The 22,199-nt window shown below is 38.1% G+C and overlaps 1 protein-coding gene across 4 annotated transcripts in view; it reads left to right on the forward strand.

Annotated features, from left to right (window-relative positions):
- Positions 1–116: 116 nt before the first annotated feature.
- Positions 117–22,199, forward strand: part of LOC109478753 (integrin alpha-6-like) — a 57,619-nt gene continuing 35,536 nt past the window's right edge. For all 4 annotated transcript variants that reach the window (XM_019780490.1, XM_019780492.1, XM_019780489.1 and 1 more), the window contains exon 1: positions 117–354. In XM_019780490.1, coding sequence (XP_019636049.1) covers positions 158–354 — 197 coding nt within the window. In that variant the 5' untranslated portion in view covers positions 117–157. The remainder of the gene's footprint in view (positions 355–22,199) is intronic.

Below are 22,199 nucleotides of genomic sequence, written 5' to 3' on the forward strand. Positions count from 1 at the left end.
CAATATCTGTCCTATTATCAAGAGATGATATATGAATATTTATAAACATTTGGTCACCGCCTGAAAGCCACCAAGTCTCGCGAGGATTAGGGTCCCGCTAGCGAGAGTCTGACGAGAGTTGGAAATTAGTCCAGTTATTTTTGCCAGCCGGGCCAACATGGGAAGGATGGGGTCCACTTTACCCTCACTTTTCTGCGTGTTTCTGTGGATTTTACCCCTGACGTTAGGCTTCAACTATGAAACGAGGATACCTCTGGTCAAACAGGGCCGTCGAAACTCTTATTTCGGATTTTCCGTGGCGCAGCACCAGATAACTGCGGGCGAGTCGGACCCCCTTCGAGTCACCGAAAATGTGTAAGTACCGCCGTTAGTTTACTTAGGCCCAAGCTATTTTCTAAGTACTTTGGGGGGACGGAATTCCTCTTTCAAACGCGGAATTTCGTTGTTTCTATACACATCAGTTCATTTCCCTCTACTCCAGTCCCATTTTAGTGTTTTGTAACCGGTAAAGTAGTTTGTAAAACAGCCTTAGGTGAAAGTTCTGCTACCAAAAACTCGCTCGGAACTTGTTTTACGCAAGCAGCAAAGCGGAACGAGATTCGAGATATGGTCCATCTTCGGACTAAATCTTTCGATCGGACCAAGGACAGCGTATTATTTTTATTTCCTTGCGAAATCATCTTTTTTTTTTAAACAGGACCTTTGCATTTTTCCCATTGAGTGGGTATTGTCATGGAGATTGTAAAGTTGCAGGGGGTTGGGGAAATTTTCCCTACGGTCCCCTCAGAGCTCCATCAAAGAGCCCTTCACTCATGAATACAAACCAGGCTACATATGGGGTGATTTTGTGCCCATTTGTTGTAAAAAATGAGCAGAAAATGGGCAGACACCTTCCCCAGCGGGTCCCCATATAAAAGAACAAAGGATACACGATTTCCATCACACACTAAAAGAGTTTTCAAGAAAGTTGGGAGGTTGGGGAGGGGGGCCGAAAATGGCTAATCTAATATTTGGGGTATGCAAGGTCAACTTTGTACGGCTGTTCTCAGTGTATTCACTCAGCTTGAGTGTGAACACAAGGTTTGGACTGTTTCCTGGGGGAGAAAACTGATATCCAGGCTTTTAAAATCTCACATGTCCACTTTTGTCCTGGTCCAAACCCACTAGAATTAATAGTCAAGTAATTGCAGACAACTTTTCTAGTAACATGCCATTTAAAAACGATGTCAATTTCAACAACAACAGTTTCCACCAGCATGGTTGTGTAATGAGAGAGCTGGACCAAATTAAAGACTGAGGTAGAACTGCCTCTGTAAGCAATTTTATATCCTTTCCTGAGTCAGTTGTAATGTGTTGGCACCGATTGTAGTTGATACAGGATACTGTAAACTCTCTAAAGACATCTCCATAAAGAAGCATTTTTTTTCTAAACATTTGCCCCCTTTACAGGCACAAATTATTTCATTGTGAAGAAATATATGATGCTATTGTGCTATGCTACCGTTATTGTTCAAGGCTTAATATCTTTTACAATAATTAATTCATTTAGGGAATTTGGGGATTTTGTCAGCTTGTTTGAAGAGTTCATTTGTTGACACGAATCGTGAATCACATTTTCAACAAAAGATGCGAAATCAGAGAAAACTTCTTATGCAAAGAATTAGTCATAACTGTTTCTGACCTCACCCTCTTTTTTATGAAGTCTTTCAAACTTAAGTTGGAGGCTATTTTAGGGTGTGTCTGTACTCTTGAAACATTAGATAAACATTCCAGTTGGGCCTATCATATTCCCAATAGGGGGACCCTGTAGACTGGCTCTATTTAAAGAAAGGATTGTGCCCTGCCCCAAAACTGGGCTGTGTGTCACACATGACCCCTTGGGAGGTTGTTTTGGGGATTACATTCATAGCTACAGAACACCTGGGCTTACTGATATCCAAAACAATTCTCTATATTCTGATCCACCATAAACTAAATTACCAGTGTGTCATCCAAAGCAATGGTTTTATATGTCTTTTTAAAGGTACTGTGTTATGCATAACACTGTTCATCCATCACAATTATGCCACATGAAACCAACTTGATTTATAAATATATTACTATTCTTTTATTGTGATAGAATTGTTCTATTGATGTAACATCTGATGTCTGTTGTATAGAGTTACAGAGTCCCACAACAGAAATGGTCGACTGCCAAGAATAAAGTGTTCTGTTATGACTGGAAGTCGTTGGAACTGACAAACCTTCCTCAGTCCTCCACAGGAAACGTTGCACATGGCTTATTTGACTTGTGCGTTTCCTTTGGGGAAGGGGAACGCCATAAAAGGAACACCCTCGTTCAAATAACAGAAGGCGGAGATCACGTAAAGGTCAAAGATAGCGAGATAACACATCGTAAAACCCTATTGTCCTTGTCTGAAAAGTCAAAAGGGGTCACAACACAATGGTATAACTGTACTGTACATAAGGAAAAATATTTGTATGATGTATAACATGTATGTACAAATAAGATTGACCTTAGGTTATGGCCAGTAAGACATTTGGATTGAGTTTCTAGCTGTTTGAGACCTGTGAAGAAGTAAATAGTAGGTCTTTGAAGGAATGTTGGCAGATGTAAGGCTGCCCTCCCCCCTCAAAGTAAACACATTTCCACACTGTTGAATATGTGATCCACTCCTCACACAGCCCAAGATTTGTCCTCTCCTTATAAGGAAGAAGAGTAAATGTCTTGAGCGGTCAGTGCACTAGCTTGGTGAAGGGCAGGGCTGACCAAGAATTCTTGATGAAGGAAGTATCTGTTAGGAACAATGGATTACTTCTGGGAAAATAATCTTGACAGTATGACATCAAAGAAATTTCCAAGAAAAAAATTCATTTCCTGTCTAGTACTGTAGTAGTACTATGTTTCATAATGTTTGTAATCTCCAAGCAGATGTTGGGGTGTGAGATTTTCTAACTGTCTGGTCTCTGGCGGTCAGAAGAGCTCTGTAGCCAGCTGACGTTCAAGATTTTCTGCCCCAACGTCTGCTTGGAAATTAGCACATTTTGCCAGCTGCTGACTTGTGAGTTGTAGTGTTACTAACTGTAACCGATTTGATGAGCCGACCGAAAAGGAGAAGAGGGATTTTATATGCTGAGACGAGTTTTATGCGGCGAATCCTACCATCATGTTATATCATTGGATCATTCATAGCCATTAACACACAATGCACTGTAGCCACCATCATGGCTTTCAATCGATTGGCTTCCTCATAAACCCCTAATATTATTACCTATCCCGTTATTTGGCACAGGATCCTGCTATGGGCTATAATTGGCACTGTGTGCGGTAGACTAGAGGCCATGTGTTCAATCCAAGTAGAAGGATGAAACACTGACAATTTTCCTCTTCTTTTATCCTGAGTGGTATGTAGAAAAGAAGAAGATCATATAAAAGTTTAGAAGTGAAAAGAAAGGAAAAATGGTAGTCACACACATATGTGTCTTATGATAATAAGACCAGGGCTTGTTTGTCAAGGACAAGGTTTGTTGGAAGCTTCTTGGTTTGTTGCATCAGCTGGATGGAGACATTTCCTCTGCTTTGTTCAGTAGAAAACTTGAACGTTCAGGTCAGGTAATCCACACAACGCAGGAGGCCTACGGCAGTGCCTATAAAAGGTAATCCTCCCCACCTTTACTACAGGAAACAGGGGAGTCAGGTTACAGCCACACCTGTGTTTGTGTGGGACTGATTGCCGTACTTCCTTTGCTATAGTATAAAAGCAAGTTGGCTACACCAGATACCATTGTTTGTATATGTCACATTGTGTAATATGTTTGTACATATGATGCAGTCATGAATCATCATTATCATGTTGTTCCACCTTTACAAAAGCTCTCTGCATACGTTGTACCATTACGTTTTTCTGTATTGCTATGGATCATAATTATACCTGAGTCTTTACTATTCTATAGGTATACTCAGGACCCTATACATCATTGGCAGGCTGAATGTCATTATTTTACCATAGGGACTAATTTTCCACTCTTGGCTCCATCCAAACCACCTTAGCCTCCCCTGTGTCCCAAGGAATCCAATAAAAGATCTCAGCCAATGTTTTCAAGGATGTCTTACATGTCAGGGTTTTCCCAGTGTGTGTTAGACCCCCATGACACCACCAGATAATTGGTCTATTCTTTTTCCATTCCTCATTCTTTTCCATTGGAAAAAAAAATACAAGTTCACAATAATACCAAGCACTAAGGAGGTTAAAAATCATTTTCTAGATGTCAAATCTCCTTGGTAATACAAGGCCAAATAACGATATACTGTATAGCAGCTTGTGTTTTTGTTAGCTGTCTAATTAAAGTCAAATCAAAGCATACATTCATTTGCCTCCTCTTTTACATGTTTCCGACAAAATGTAGATTTTTTCCCTGTACATGTTTTAGACCTGGGGGGCATACCAAGGTATTGTCCTGTATAGCCCATTAAAGTGATGTGTTACACAATCAATACAATTGTATGCTAATTGCTTGAATCCAATTATGCCTGAGTCAGACAATAGACAGACCATATCCCACACTTTTACCCTAAGGGGTCACAGTTAGGCGCTACATAAAATTTTTCTACCTTCACGTCACATTTTCTGTCTGACGTCAATATAAACTCTGTCTGTAGTTTGTCTAAAACTGAAGGTCAAACAAGTCAGACGTGTCAGAGAGGACAGAAAGCAGACAGTTGAAAAGAACAAGATACTATCTCAAGTCTACACACAGTGGTACACACTTGAAATTTTGTTTGTAGTGTGACTAGTGTAAAGATGTGTAACCAGCGAGCAAGACCCCACATGGGTTCTGGATATCTAAGATTCCAGAGGAGGATAAACATCAAAAGAAAACAGTTTATTCCAGGGTCTTGTGTAGTGACAACTTACTTATAAGGAGTACTGTCACTACTGTGAATTCCTGCCCCAGTCATATACTGTCTGTAACATACTTTTCTTTCTAAGGACATGACCTTATTTACTTGGGGCTTGCCAAAACTGCTTGATATACATACAGGCTGTCAAAGACTACATGTACGTATCCACAACAATAAGTATTTCTATGTAACTGAATACCATTTGTACCAGACTGTAAACTATACACTTTGCTGAAAGCAGGCTATGAATGACAACACACACACACACACAACCCTCAGGCTATGGAAGTAACGTTACATTTGGCTGTTGTTGTTGTGGTTGACTTGAGGTAACTTTGATACAGATGATTGCGTATCCTGATAGTTCCGGACTAGTCACGATTTGAATGGACCGAAAGGCAAGACACAGTTTCTCTTGCTTGCAGTATAACTTGTTACGGATATGATTAATTGTCGCTGTATGTCATAGTGTGTTACACTAACTTGCTTATGTCATATTCTTCAACAATTTTTATCCATATATGGAAAAAACTCAAGGTAGCACTTTGGAGAACTTATTACTCTTACACCGAAGTACCCAAATGAATTTTTTTAGAACAGTATCAACAAAGCTGTATTACAAATAACATTTCCTCTTTTATATGATAATATGAAGTACTTGATTAACAATGTATAGTACATTGTGTACTATGTTACTTTGACATGTATTGACAATGTAGAGCAAACTACTAGTAATATATTGGGAGAAAAAGTTCAGTTTACTATTGTGGAGTTACTCCATTAAAGACTGGGACATATCCATCCGTTGCATGGCTGTAGATCAGTCATGTAGAACCAGTGATTATAGGGTTCTTTATCCTGCCATATCTCTGGGGAATGGCGCTTTTTTCTGCCAGACTAACCACAGTGAGATGGGACAGGTAGGGACAATAGGTGCAGGTTGTGAAACACTGTGCCCGCAGGGATGTGCCACATGGCTGCACCGATCCACTGTAACTACGGAAACCACACAGGCTTTCTGTCAACTGGCTTCCTCCCACATTTTCTATTCACAGTTGTTTTTACAAACAGATATTAGGAGGTGACATGTTAACACTTTGGTAAAGTAGTCATATTATACGAATTTGTTGAAATCTAACAATGTAAAAATACGCCTTGTGAAGCGTTCAGGCTTGAGAAAGACTTTACACACCATCAGTTTAACAAGCCAACTTCTTTATTTCTGGGTGTTGCGGGTTTTGAAAAGGCTTTGTGGTGCCACAAAGCCTACTGTGAAATTGGTAACCATAGGTTGTTACTACCCATAGCTGTCGCCATTCTTTATCTCTGTTTTACAGACAGAAAGTTTGGTCTACCAGAACAAGTTGTTAGTAAATTCTGACTGACTAAAAAGACTCAACTAAGGAGCTAAGCAGGCGTGCCATTTTTTTCACACGAGTGACTGAATGATCGTGTTCAAGGCATTGTAAGCAGCAGGAGTACTGTAGGAAATAAAAGAGCCTTGCAGATAATTACCGTATGTCTTTTCACACAGGATTTTCACCTATTTTACATCTCACTGATTTAGAAAAGCGTCTAAGTCTAAGGCCAACAGGTAACTGCAAAATTAGCTTTCCAATTATAAGCGTGGGAAATGTACATCTGCAAAGCCAGGGAAAAGTGTGTTATGTATAGCAAGTGTCTAATGTTTCACAGCAACCCCTAATATTGATTGTCAACTCTCTGTGTAGCATGAGGTCTCATGGTAAAGCTATTAAGACCCAACTTTGTCTCCAATATTTATGGCTCTTCCAGGAGTAAGTCATGACCTTTTGGCCTAGAGGTCAGCTGAGAAAGAAGATAAGGTTGTGAGAACCCTTGACTATAGACCTTTCAGTTTACCTGATAAGTTAACTAAAGAAGGCTTGTCACATTGTAATTAATGGCCTCGGCTTTAATTTGCATCAGAAATGGGCTTAGTGATTATTGGGTCGTTGATCAATTACGGTAGTTAGATCTTCACAAGGACATTACTTATTAAACTGTTCAATCCTATTACAGAGATAAAGGAGGATTGGAAGGAGTAGAACTAGAAGAAGGTTGTCTTTTATCAAGACATCTGTGATAATGAATCTTGAGAGGTTATAAAGAATCGTAACGTAACAGCCTAAAATATGACTATGAGGATAGTTTTCAATACTAGTAGCTTTTCTCAAAGTGTAGTATGATTATCGTAATTGCGTAGTCTGTTGTGTTCATGGTCAATGACAGTTATAACTGGTAATGCACTTGTACATGATGTGCAAAGTGGAGCTAGGAGTTTTTGATAATGTTTGGTCAAACTGTTTTTTGTCTACATTTTGCTAGAAGTTCCCACATAAGAAAGATGTCATCGTTATGGCAGAGTGCACCAAGACATGCAGGTAGGGGTTCTACCTGACAAAACACACCTGAAGAAGCAGGCCAAGAACTGTTACATCCCCAGGGAATGTCTGGAATGACAGGGAGTTTGTGTGGGGAGATTTGAGCTGCTTCACTTGAGTCCCCTGTGCCTGGGGCTGTTGAAGGTTGCATGTTTCAGAACAGGTCAGCTGAAACCTCCCTGTATACTCTACCCAAGCTACAGGGAATACATGGACCTTACTACATGTATACATGATACTGAACAAGCTGCACAGGAATGGGACTGTAAACATTGTGTGTAATGGCTCAAGCAAGCAGTCCAAAACTGTAAGACTAAGCTTACAACTATTTTTAGAAGGCTTCTGTCATCCTTATGTTACACCATGAACTTTCCCCTCCATAACACAAGGTAAAGGGTTCACCAGATTTATCTGTTACTACTAGTACTACTAGCAGTAAACACAACAAGGGCATGATTGTGTGAAGATAACTATATATATAATATTCTCTGACATTTGTAGTAAGGCAGTACTATTGACAGTTGCAAGCAGAACACAGTAAGGCCATGGAAAGATTTATGACCAACAATTGCAAGCAGAACTTTGATGGTTTCCAAACACTTGACCTCTGAAGTCTTCCCCTTGAAATCAGTAATGAAATTGTTTAGAATTAATGGATTCGAGACATGAACACACATAGAAATGATTTTAGATAGCACAACTAAAGAACTAAGATCTACTTCTATGAAAAAAAGCATTTTCTGGGCTGCTTTATGGCATGATTAGGTAAGGGCAGTCCAGTGTCAGCGCAGTGTCAGAGGTCAGAGGAGACAGAAATACAGACAGAGGTCAGTCCTCAGCCAGGCTGGTCTGATGTAAACATTCCAGCTGTGCACAAATATAGGCACCGCCATTATTTAGTGGACAAACCTCTGGACAGCAAGGCTTTAGCTTATGCAACAGGCAGTTCAGTTTCTTTGAAATCCTCTAAAAAGGAGGTATGACTAAAACATTGCCACCCATACACAGGAATACACAACCGGTGAGTGAATAAAGGTTTTTAGGGGAATAGCAATATTCTCTCTTAGTTACCAACATGCATGTGCCCACTGTCGAAATCCTTCTCGAGGGAGTACGGATAAAGTTCTTGAGCCTTTCAAGCCTCCAGTAGCTTACAATGTACATTCCTCCCTCTGTGACTGTGTTGGTAACACTCGCATGATTCATATTTCAAGTATTGCCAACAGATAACTGAAAAGTTCAAAGAAGAGCGAGATAAAAAGATGACTCGTAAGATGTACATTTGGAGGTAGTCCAGCTCATTGGGCTCTAGCCAGCACCTGTTTTTCCGTCAGCTCTAGGAACATTGTGATGTATGACGAGAATTTTTTAACCAAAAATTGGCAAAAATCTTGGGTAAAAAAATAAGAACAACCAAATGACCAGCAACAACTGTTTCCAACCCCATGATTTGTCTCTCAAAAAGGCTCGGAAATCCACTAGAACTACATGTATACATAGTAGCGCTACTGCTGTGACCTTGTTCCCTGTAAGTGGACCTAATGGTCAGACTACAGGCTGCCATAATGGAATTGCCAGGTGCACCCATTTTCTGCCATGCCTTATTAGGACCAAACAAGGCAATGACATTAGTGTTGTAGACAGCTGAGGGAGGGGGGCACGCCACTCGATAAAAAGATGTCAAAATGTAGTCTTTTAGTATAATGGGTTATGATAATGAAGAAGCACATAGATATCAGAGAATTGCACTATACAGTGTACATTACCGGTACAAAAATTCTATGATAGGAAAAATTCTTACCATATATAGCAGTGTAAAGCACTAGTATTGTAATGTAACTTTGGTCATCGAGTGATACAGAAACAAGGCATGATCCTGTTATGTCCTATGAATTTGCCAAACAGTTTGGGTCAATCCTACTTTTCTCAATAAGTGTGTTGGGTTCTTGACACTTCTCCACTCTCACTTCCTTCCTGAAAGATGATCCAATCGCTGAATGTTCTTTGTTTGGCTGAATATACAGTATACAAGTTTTTATCACTCTTTTGATATGCATAGAAAACTAACCAGGATAATACCCAGGCTAACACGATACAGTGATAATATGAAGAATTTCCTCCTTGCAAGGCTGTGACAAACGATATCTCCTGTACTGTGTTATTATCAATCTTGATTATCATGACTGGCAGAGATGAAACACGGGGCAATTTCATTACTGTAGATGATCATCATGTCTTTACGCTGGAGCTCTGGAAGGCATCAGGACTAATTCCAATTAGGAAAAGTCCTCTTTATGCTAGATCTGACATTTCGTCAAGGTTACACGCAATAATTGGAATTATTACTAATAATGTGATAAAATAGTGATAAAGGGGATAGCTGGTAGATAGGAACATTTTGCAAAAGATATCATTTCTTGTAGTTTTGGAATTTTTTCTCTTCTCGATTTTTATGGAATTCTTGCTTTGTGATAACATGACCTTGAGATAAATGACCTTGCCTAAAGTTACCTCCAAATGTGGAGCCAGCGCTAAAAACTGTGGCATGAACCCACATTGAGACAAATCAACATTTTAAAAGGTTGGAGTCATTACTTTTTTTCACACGTCTCTGCCAAGTTGACCAGTGGTGGCCCCAAGTTTACATTAGCCAAGTTTGATGAAGTCCTCTCCATTGAGAGCCATCCAGGCGTGAGATTGTATGACAGTACACTGATCTCTGCCACCCCATTCACACACATGCACGCTTTATTTACATCTCATTACACAGGTTTTAGGCAGGTACTTGCTGTGTAATAATCCAATTAACCTGATTCAGACACGTGTCATAAACAAATTACCAGGTGGGGGTGAGAGGGCATGGGGCTAACACCCTGCCCCCCACCCCCCAAGTTGGAATAAGATTTACTTTGGTGCAAATCCAATGAAAAGGCCCATTATATTTATGTGATACACGTGGTATACATTTGTATACGGTGTTTTTTTTGTTTTTAGATAAATCATGTTACACTAATATCTGCTAACTTATTTTTGTTAGATTGATTACATGCTAAGAAGCTCTGCGGCATGATTATTATGCTCCTTTTGGAAGCGCCAAGGAAGTTAGAGAGACTCCATCATCCATGGGAGTACTATTGAGAAACTGCCAAGTGAACTTGTCTGTGTTCCAGACAAGTTGTCCTCTGTTTGCTTCTATGGGGACTTCTTGTCTCTAAACCACATTCCAGACTACTGAATGTTGTTAAAAGGTAGTCCGGGCCACACCAACACAAACACTTACATCTCATAATGTATATCAGTTTTCTTCATAAAACGCCTTCAGTTTTATATTGAGAATGTTCAGTAATGTATTCATACAGTCTGAAGTAGGTCTGAGCCTAGACAACAAACTAAATTGAACATATCAACTTTTGAGGACTGAAAAAAATTTCAAAATGTGTTTACCTGGAAGAATTTGTGTAAACTTTTTTGCTGTTTTAGACTTAACATTCTAATGCAAAAATTCTCTGCCCAGCCCTGAACAAATAACAAATTGCAACATTCTCATGGAAATGATGTGGCTATCCTTGTAAAATGCATGAGTGAGCAAGTTAGACCAAAAAATTCCACTTTGTACAAATTACAGAATGCATTTAGAATTCCTGTCATAAAAAAGTGTACTGAATATGTATGCGGAGAGAGGCGCAAGATTTAGTAGTTCAATCAAAGTGTTCCTTTTCCCGACTAATCAGATGAGGGTGTGAAGTGTCATGAAAAAGCCATTAAACAAATGCAGTTAGCAATCTCACAATACTCCACATTCTCATGAATATTTAGCATGGAAAGCCACACGATTAAGGCATTCCCACAAAGATGTCGGAGCAATTCTCTTTGCTTTGTCAAATCGGCGGAAGTAATCCGTGCCACACCAAAGGAAAGTACTTGTATTATCCAGCCATCTGCCTCTTTTGTTCACATTGTGTATAAACCAGGATCAGACGAACAGCGGTCCCACCCCATCATTTGCTGGATTAGGGGACAGAAAAGCCTCAAAAAAAGAGGATAAGCCAATTCTTCATGGTCACATCATTATGGATTTAAGTCAGCGTTTTCATAGTTATTCTTGATCATTAAAAGATCAGCTGAAAATCTGTATTAGAGAAAAAAAGATGTGCTGTGAAAATAAAGTTTCAGTTTAATTACATTTTGGCAGATCTGGACAAGTGATGTAGAAATTTGTAGTGCATGGATGTTTGTGAAAGATATTGCATGGTACTAGTAGACATGTACCTGAATAGAGCCTATTTCACTATGTGTGTTCTATTATGCATTGAATCAGTAAATTGCAAGTCAGCTGATTAGAAAAAAAGTAGTTGGACTACAAAAACAGGAACTAACCAAATCATGGACACACATCACAGTCTTTCTGTTACATTGGTTCCTGTCTTGTTGAAAGTCAAGTTCTAATGTAACATAACCGGCCTTTGTGTTTCTGCGCTCCTGGAGTCACTTCCGAATCCATTGTTGCGTGGCAGAGTTTGAACAGCTGGGCAGGCAGCGCAGAGAAAACAGAATGTGGTTTGCCGTCAAAATCCTGAAAAAGCAAACCACAAATATTTTAGCCTGTAAGAAATATACCAGGGAAGGGCTGACACGAATTCTCTGTATGCACGAAGTGCAATTTTTGTGACAATGAGTCGTGAATGACTGAATGAGTCCTGGGTTAATATCTCAAAATCCTGAAAAAGAAAACTGCAAATATTTTAGCCTGTAAGAATTACAATAGGAAAAGCTGGACACAAAATCTCTGTATACATGAAATACAATCTTTGTGACAATGACTTAATGAGTCCTGGGTTTTATAATGAAAGTTTGGGTGTCACCTTGCGGTCTGGCTAAAGCATTACGGGAAACATTGATCACCAGAGATTTTATTAAATGCCTCATCTGCACTGATGAGACAAAGACTGATGAGAAGTACATCTTATTATTACCTGATAATTAGATTTACTCCAGACAATCCAGTCAGCCCGTGTGTACCTGGATGTATGCCGCCACTAAAGTGTCCTCCAGTCGAAAATGAACACCATTACGACCCACATAAATGGGAGTAAAATGCCATTAAACTTGGCTGTGTTTAGTGTCTTGAGTTGTTTGAGGTGATTTTTAGTGTCAGTTATTCATTCTCAGTCAACAACAAATCTGATTTGATACCCCCACAGGTCTTTAGCACTGTGTTCTGGTTGTAAACCCAAGACCTTGGGAGTCATTCGTCCTTGGGAAGTTCAAACTACATAGACAAAAAAGTTGCTATGACAGAGCCTAACTTTTTTATCAGCACGTTTGACATGCCCTGATGGAATGATAACTTCTAAGACAGTGAGTTTTGGACTTATTTAAGTGAAGTACTCTAAGTTATTTTTATATTAAGTTGTGGGATGACATAGCTTGTGTGGGAAAAGAAAATCAGTATTGGCTTTTGTTTACAATTGTTTTGGTATTTTGGGGTGGTACCACAAACTAAGTGTGCCTCGTTTGGGCTATTTGAAAAGAGGAAGTACTGTTTTAGTATTTCAATTTTTTGCGCAAAATGTTACATAATGTCCCTTTAAACATGCTGTTTTAGTTAAAGGCTCCTGTTGATGAATCAGGATTACTTTCACTGTAGGATGTGAGACATCAGACAGACTTGTGGATGTGGAAGAAGCGACATTTGATCTCGCTGACAGGGACATTCCTCTGGACCTCCCTTTAGATGGACTGTTTCCAGCAATTCTCTTCACTTTCCATAGAATGTCTGTAAACAACGTTATCAAAGTCAGTTTTGTGTGTTTTTCTAGTTTCTACCTTGAAAAAATTCAGCTACTATAACATAACAACTTTAACATTACAAATAATGTCCATTATGACTCATTTGTTCATTCTAGTTCCTCCTACCATAAAAGTTATCCAACAAATCAATCGTGAAAGAAAACCACTGCATTTCACAATGATAGAGAATGGTTAAAATGGTAGATTTATATCATCTTCTTTAAATGACGACCTCTTTTTGGACATGTTCCCAGTGACTTAATGAAACAATGCCAAAAAGATTGAGCCGCATGTCTACCAGTATTGAACTTCATTTTTATCAAATTTTACCACGGTACCAAATAAAACGACTTTCAGATAAGATCAGACAAATTATCATGGAACATTTGTATCGTATGACATGCATGAACAGCTGGCATTTGATAGAAACTAGTGGAGATAATTAAAGAGTATGATACCCCATGTTGTGTAATCATGCTAATCTGTCTATCTAACAGCTGGGACTTTCCCTGAGATATACCATAGTGGTACTGGACAGGAACACAGGAAAACTATACAGTATTAGCTGTAATACCAGCCGTATAAATCAGAACATTTCTGGAAGCTGTCACCATTTGTTTGAATGCTATAGACCAGCTTGTTGTAACAGTTGAAATTTACTTTTATTAATTTGAAACTTGTTGTGGATGTTGGTTGGTTTGTACATTATGTTACACCTATGAGTAAAATTATTGTGACAACATTGAATACATTCTATATATATCATATATCCAAAGAAACACAGACTCTTATCCCTCAGAATCATCTACTGAAAATAAAATTGTAAAAATGCTGTGCTGTTTTTGATTTTGTTATGATTTAGAAGGAATTTTTTGTCACAATTTTCAAGCAGCACGTGCAAGCTTTTTTGAGCAAGGATTTACTGCACTAATACACAAGTTCTAGATGCCTATCTATTTAAGTAAATACTGAAGGCATTGCCTAATATATGATATCCATCTCACAATTAATAGCCGCCATGTATGGAGATGATTACTATCTCCCCTTCTCATGACCATAGTCCACTTTAAATGGCCACAATCTGTGCCAGCCAGCCAGAGATTAAACTGTGTGATATAAGGGACTACAGTCTAGGTCTTTGTGCACTATGAAATTAATATAACAACCATGACATGTGAGTGAATAGAAGGTAAATAGCATGTTTTAATGTTGACTTTTATGTTCTGTTATAGCAAAAAGAAAAGCATATATCATGCTTAGGTTTTGACAGAAGATCAAGTACTGCACTGGCTGTTCTTTTCCCATCATTTTATCAATGTACTCCTAAGGCTGGGATTTGTCGGTGTATTACATTTTACAACTTCATGGTAAGGTAATGATTGTGCTTATCAAAAGAGCATGAAAAGTCTGTGGGAATAAAGAGTTACGATTGGTGATCAATAAAGAGGCACTACCATTTTATTTTATAACTGAGGAAATAGTAACACTGTATGCTATGGTGTAGGGTTTCGGGATCTATATGAAAGGTTTTGTCAATGTTCTGAATGTATTAAGCTCATCTTTCAGGCTTTCCTTCAGTAGATGAATCGATCCATGTATGCTATCAGGTGTCCTTTAGTACTATTTTCCAGTTTGTTTGATCAGACAGTACTTCTCTTTTTATTAACACTTTATTCCACACAAAGCAGTGTCCAAGACAGTTCAGGAAAGTATGGATTAAGGCCTAAAGGAGTGATCTGTGGGTTAATCGTGATGAATTACCACAGAGGACGGAGCTTTCTGCGCCCTCTGCTCAGATTGGTCGGACAGACATTTGGGACAATCCCACAATTACTCCAGCCTGTCGGATCAATACTTGTGGGGATTTCATGACCTGGAGAAAGCCCGGGTAATAAAAATTAGATGACTGTAGGCACGGCGGCTCTTACATCCGTCTTTGTCCATCAGATGGTTTTCTTAGGGATTTGATAGAGATTTGGGATGAAATACGGTTTTCATTTACAGCCTTTTGTGCTATTGATTATTCTCAGGTTGTGTATTACTTACTCTAGATCTGTCGAGATTCTAAAGGACCAAATTCAAAAGATTCAGCTTGTTGATGGGTTATGAGAAATTGAAAGTTGTCTCTTACGTATTTCATGCAGTTGTATAAAGTTTCAGTTTTATATAGAGTAGCGACAGGAAGTCACGGAAGGGAAGGGATGGATAATTAGGAGATTAACATTCTAAGTCACTCCCATCCATTCTCAGGACCAGAGAAAAGGCCCTTCCCTTATGACTCACATTATAGGGATGTAAAATCCATTCTGCACGGACGTAACAATGCTTCAACCGTATATCAACTTTATTAGTTTCTATGGGGGACGTGGTATCTGGGTCTACAGGGGCGATTTATTTGTCCCAGATATTGATATTACGTCCCCCAGAGGTACAGCCAATCACCTTGATCTGATACAGCCTGCTTCTGATCCATTTTGTCTGCTGAACTCTACGGGGCAAAATCAATTTGTTTGGAAAGTGGGAGTTGGATTATATTGTGGCATATATTCTCTCAGTCAAATTGCCTTGCTTAAGGATGAGTGAAGGTGGCCCTGTGAAAGCACAGCTAGGTTTCAGGGTCAAAATCAATTTGTATGGGAACATATTCTCTTAGTGAAATTGCCTTCTTTTGAGATGAAAATTGATAAACCAGGCAAAACACTATTAGATTTAAGAATGTTTCTATCTAAATGTTTTCATTAGCTTTCTTGTCAAATCAAATAAACTAGATTATGCCTTTGCTGATAGACTAGGCTGAGTTTAACGACATATCTTTTCACATCTTTTCACACCAGTTTTTGTCCAGCAAAGATGATTGATTGGGCAAAATCTTTGTCAGAAAAATTCTGTCAAATGACAGAAAGATAGATACTTGAAGAAAACTGCTGCAGACATCTTGAACGGATAAGTGTGGAAGATTGTCAATGATGAAGTTTTCCTAGGTGTTGTCCCACTCACCTGTCAATCAAACTGTCCTGACAGTTGTACTGATTACATGTGTCTGGTAGGGAGGGGCAGGTATGATTGTCATCACCAACAACTCTCAAAGGAGACATTCTAGTCATATTGACCGCATTCAATCATATCACAGAAAGACAGATATGGATTCATAAAAATGAAATTAAGGTAACAATCTTAACAGTCTTATATGATTTGATAAAATTCTTAGTTATGTTGACTGCATATCTTATTGATATGACAACAATAAGCTACTGGCACAGTGGTATCAGTTTATAGGAAAAGTTTCGATGATTTCTCTGCATCAATCGGTTTTGCGATGAACAATCAAAATCAGCTTTAGAATGACTGCATCAATGAAACAGAACCAATCCATTTCCTCCTGTTACAGTAGAGTACCCTGGACACCCTCAAAAAGTGATAATATATTCATTAACGGGCAGTTTCCCTCACTTTGCCAGCCAAGCGTGGTCTCAATCTGACCATGTATGGACACAGCCTTGTGTCAATTTTCCACAGTGGTGGCTGGCTACTATATCACATGCTTTCTGCCATGACAGGACTCGAAATATTTTTTTCCCAAACCTGCATTAAAAAAACTGTTCAGAAAGCATTATCATTGTTTCTTTTATACTTCATAGGTAGTAACAGTCAATACAACAAATGAAAATCAACATACACCTACATTGTATCTATAAACCCAGTACATGGACCAGTGCAGGTAGACAATAATTGCCTGCACAGCTCCAATTTTACCCGTACTAAAGGTGGAATATGCACCCAGTATTTGGAGCCCTGCATGACCAGCAGTGCTAGTAGTGGAACTGTTCTGTACAGAGAGCAGGTGATGTGGTACAGAAATTCATCATTTCTTCATTTAGCTGGAAAGGCAGAGATGATTTTCATCCCGTGATTGACGATCATTTGATCAGCTTGTTTGGGAAGGTTTGACTGAATGTAGGTCAAAGTATGTGGCTATATAGTACTAGTACATGTATATGCTAACTTTTACAGAAGTTTAAAACAAGAAAGGCTGAAACTGCATGTTTGCCTTTTTTGTCAAAATTATGTGCAGATATATTTCTAAGGTACAGATACACACATGTAGTACTGGTAAGCCAGGAATCTTTTGTTACCTGCAATATATTACTGATTACTTGTTAGCATATTATTTGAGGGCAAGAAGACACAAGTCCACTTGACTGCGATAAATGTACTACAGACAGAAAGAGTCTAAATGGTATGACAATCAGGAAGAAATGTATAAATGCATGTAATCACAAGATCCAATCTAGTGTTTGATGAGTGAAACCTTAAATGGTTATGAGGCCCAGAGGACCGAGGGTTAATTTGTCTGTATACACATTCATCCCAACAAGATGACATTGCCATTTGTCAATGTGTCAATGCTAGATATGTGTGTTCAGTATATACTGTATTGGACGTATCATATCAACTATTTTCGTCAGTGTGACAATATGTGGTATTATATGTTTTCAGACAGTTGGCAAAGTTATATGTATTTGTGTCCATTTTTGCCCACAAACTGATGAAAACTATATATTGGCATGACACTGGAAATACTTGACCTCGGAAGCTTGTTTAGTACCTATACCTAAACACAGCCCTACATGTATATGCTAGCATTCCCATCTATACGTGTAATTACCTCCATGAAATGTGTCATGGAGGTTATATTTTCAGTTGCGTTTATCTGTCCGTCCGTCCGTCTGTCCGTCCTTCCGTCTGTCTGTTGGTCAACAAGATAACTCAAGAACGCCTGGATGGATTGGTTTCATACTTGGTGTGTTGGTAGGGTGTGACGAAAACTGGAAATGATGAGATTTTTGTCCCCCTAGTGGCTTCCCTTGGTACTGCAGCGCAACTTCCGGTTTTGATATCTCGCGATCTGGACATGCTAGGGTCATGAAATTTTGATGGAAGGTAGCTCTCGTGCTTGGGAAGAAGTCATATGAGTTTGGGCCCCCTAGCGGCTTGTTCTGGAACTGCAGGGCACTTTCTGGCGAAATGTTTAAAAGCCAATAAGTCCAGACAGGAACAACATATTTTCATTATTTTTGGTGTGTAGGTAGCTGAGAGAGAGATGTACATAATTAAATGTAAATTATGCAAATGAGGACTTTATTTGCATAATTAATGAGGAAATTCTACAATTACAGTGTTTTACATTATACTATGTAACCTATGGCAGGCGGAACTTCAACAGATACTAATTATGCAAATGATGACCTAATTTGCATAATTAATGTGAAAATTCTATGATTTCGTAATGGTGAATGATGAGAATGTCATACTTGGGACATCTGTAAGTTAATCAAAAGTTAACATACATCACGATGCATATATCATGTTAATGAAGAGGTCATTTGAACAATTAAAGAAGAAATTTACATTTACATATCAAGATCATATTTCATGGAGGTATGAGGTCTCGGAATTCTAGTTCTTCTAAATACAGTTGGTAGAAAATTCTGTGGTACAACTATATAAAGTGGTCCTCAAAAGATAATCCAACAGTGTACATAGTTTTCTTTGCAAATCAGTGGCATTTTAACAACTTTTAACCACCATACATGTATAAAGTGTGTTTGAAATGCTTTCAAAGATTTAACTGACAGAGACTTGCCAAATCCCACATTACCAGCTAATTCTTCCAGATCACACTGATGTTTCTCTCTTTAACTTTATAGAAACCTATATTTAGTCCCCTTTACACTCGTATTTATGTAATCTTCACAGGGCCTATGCTGCGAATGTCATTAAGGGTAACGTTCACACACCTGAGACCTTGTACACAAAATAGAGCTTTCATGTTTACTGCCTTTCTTCCAACACACATGTTGTTTGTCTATACTTTATAGTAGTGATTTCTAATGGTAAATCAATATGTACGTTGTACTTTGTAGTTCTGAAAGAATGAGTTGGTCAAGCGACTTCAAACATTTTTCACCCGTGAACAAAGCCAGTATGATACAGAGTAGGTTAACATGCCCTGATGTTTATGTATGAGTCCTACCTGTTACCTGTCCTATGGTGATAACCCAGGTGGCAGAGTAATATCCACAGGGATTGCATACAAGTACTCTAATTATTATGGCACCTGAGACCATATTATTGTGCACATTATATGTTACGCATTTAAAAATTGTTCTTGGCCATAGCATAATGTTATTGTATTTCTGTATTTTTAGAAGGAGTGTTAATATGAATATATCCATCTATGTGTATATATACAATATCTTTTGGATATCTTTTGCATACAAGCTTCTAACAATAAAAAAGATACAATAGAGATGCACATTTTTATTGCTACAATTTTGTATAGCAGATTAATCCAATTCATTGAAGGAATAGATCATAATGTAAAATGATAATTGAAGTGAAAAGTAATTTTGCCAACGTATTTTATGCCAGGGACATTGCATTGGGAGGAATTTATTTCGACTGAAAGTACAGAAAATTCGTTTGTCAAAATTTGATTGAAAAAAATTCATTATTATGTTTTGATAGCTGTAAAGCTGTGACAAAAAAAACATTGGCACATTCTATGAAAAAGAAGTATTATTCCGGCTATAAAAATAAAAGTAATATGTTTTTGGAAACATGGTTATTTTTTTATTCTCCATCTGTCCAGAGATTAAAAATCTGATTGTAACACATGGTACAGAACAGATGAAATGTCATACATGTATCAGAGTGTTTTTTACGATGGCATACAATTATACTAGCAGCGCATTCTATATAGTATTAGTATTAGGGTCACAACTTACACAGTACAAATAGAAAGATGTCCAAAAAGCTATAAATCATTAGGAAAGTCATGAACAAACACCTTACATCATGTATAAACTTGCAGTTGCCTAGTTTATCAAAACTGCATGGTTGATACACAATCAAACATGAGCATATGTCTGGTCCCCAGGTACCACCAGGATAATTGTGTACATACAGATTAGAACGATTTCCCTGAACACATGGAGGGTACAAATTACCCTGTTATGACAGGATTATACCATTGCCATCCATCTGAACATACACATTCATGACACTCTGTCCCCCCCTCCCCAAGTCCCAGAGGTAGTTAGTAGAGTGTGTTCAGGTGTTTGCGGTTAGATGTAATGATTTATACAGTAACACATTTGAAATCCCCTATGTGAGCCTTCTGGTTTCAGAAAATTTGATATTTTCTGTGTTGTTGTTCCATAATACTGGTACATGTTACTGTAATAAATTCACGATTTTTTTAGCAGTAGTTTTATGTTTAGGGTTTTCATGGTCACTTGTGTACTGTAAACATGAACACACAGTTCTGCAAACATGTCTGTTTTTTTCAGACCTTTTTCAGACCGCAAACAGTGCTCTGCTACTGCAAACAGTATTCTTGGCTTGTTGCTATACCAGCAACTATTGATGATCATCATAATGCCCATGAAAATTCGAGATGATCCTGAAAGACTACATTACTCTGATACCGTAAAGTGTATATTCATGAGCAGCATTTATTTTTCCCTCCGATATTTTAAATGAAAGTGGACACGTGTATGGATACTATAAAGCATGGCAGCTGAAAGTTTAATGTTTTCCATCAGTTGTGGTCATTATTCCTGATGGGTGCCTGACAGTTCCCCCGGGAGACTTTCGACTGTATCTACCAACCACAGAGGGCTCAAACCCCTCACACTGCATCACATACAGTATTTATCTTCAAACTGGCCCATTTCAGAAGTGGCTTGTTCGATGGGGCTTCAGAATACATGTACTGTATATATATTTAACAATACGGTATACAAATGTGTAATCACCAAAGACCACTCTATAAGCTGACTGTCCCTTTCCTCAAAATTTAAAAAAGAAATGGAAAGAGATCACACATTTCAGAGAAAGCCCAGAAAATGACAACATTGTAACATACACCATATGGAAATCATATTACTTTGTAGCTGTTGCTAGAATTAGTCAGTCGATTTTTCTCTGGAACTTAAAAACTCTTTTGTCAACAAATAGAGTAGCTCTGTGCAAAAGCTTGTTGTGATAATTTCCTTGCCGGAACAGGCACTTGTCCACTTTGATTTATAGATTGGATTTAAATCATCTTTTTTACCACAATGAAGAAAAAGAAGATTAATGTCTGCAATTTGATCAAAATAACCATTTCTGTAATGTGTACAATTACCTTCGCAGAAGGCCTTTTAAAGTCATTGTCATAACAAAAGACTTTTGTTATTTTCCTTTCCTGCTTCTCCGCATAGGTGCCTATTGCAAAGTCTTTTTACATGATTGATATTTCCTATGTAGTGGATGACATTTTTTATTATGATACCTTAATGGCCTGCCATAATTAGAATAAATTGCTTCAAAGATAATGTAGACATCAATCACAATGATAGTATGATACCAGAGCAGATAGATGAAAAGTATCATACAGGAACTTGTATGATTCATATTTCTTGTATGACGATATACAGAATGTAAGATACATGTACCAACATATCTTTTTGGTTGAAATGAAATAGAGAAAGAGTAATGCTTCATATGCTATTATTTTAGCGTTGCTTACTTTACGTATAAAAACACTTGTTTCATGATGCATATTTAGAAAATGAACATTAAAATCATATCTCAGCAAACCTATTGTTACCGTAAAAAATGTTATATGGTAGCTCACTGATCATACGGATAATGTTTAAAAGGCCAAACATGACCTGTAATATTATTACTTGTATCAGGTTTCTCCCTAAGGCTCAGTTACCCCATATAGCCCTCTAACTACCTCTGGGACTCACTAGTAACAGTGAGAAGAGTCACACCTTTAAATCTCCCACTTGGGGTTTTTAAGCAGGAAAGGCTTTCAATATTGCCTTACCACTTAAATGAGAATTTATTTGTGCAATGTGCAGAGTAGACGTGAAGTAAATATAGACCAATCAGGACTCTTTTGAAAGGTCTGCTTTGCTGGTTGCTAAGTAATAGATGGATTTTTATTTTTAAAAAATGTCCTGAATGTAAATCCATATAGTTTTTGACTGTCTTTTCCGTGCATTCATGCATCTGTGTAAGTCAAAATGATGCCATTTTCTCTACCTCGT

This window comes from Branchiostoma belcheri, unplaced genomic scaffold, assembly GCF_001625305.1.
Source record: "Branchiostoma belcheri isolate BF01 breed outbred unplaced genomic scaffold, Haploidv18h27 scaffold45, whole genome shotgun sequence".
NCBI classification, from domain to species: Eukaryota; Metazoa; Chordata; class Leptocardii; order Amphioxiformes; family Branchiostomatidae; genus Branchiostoma; species Branchiostoma belcheri.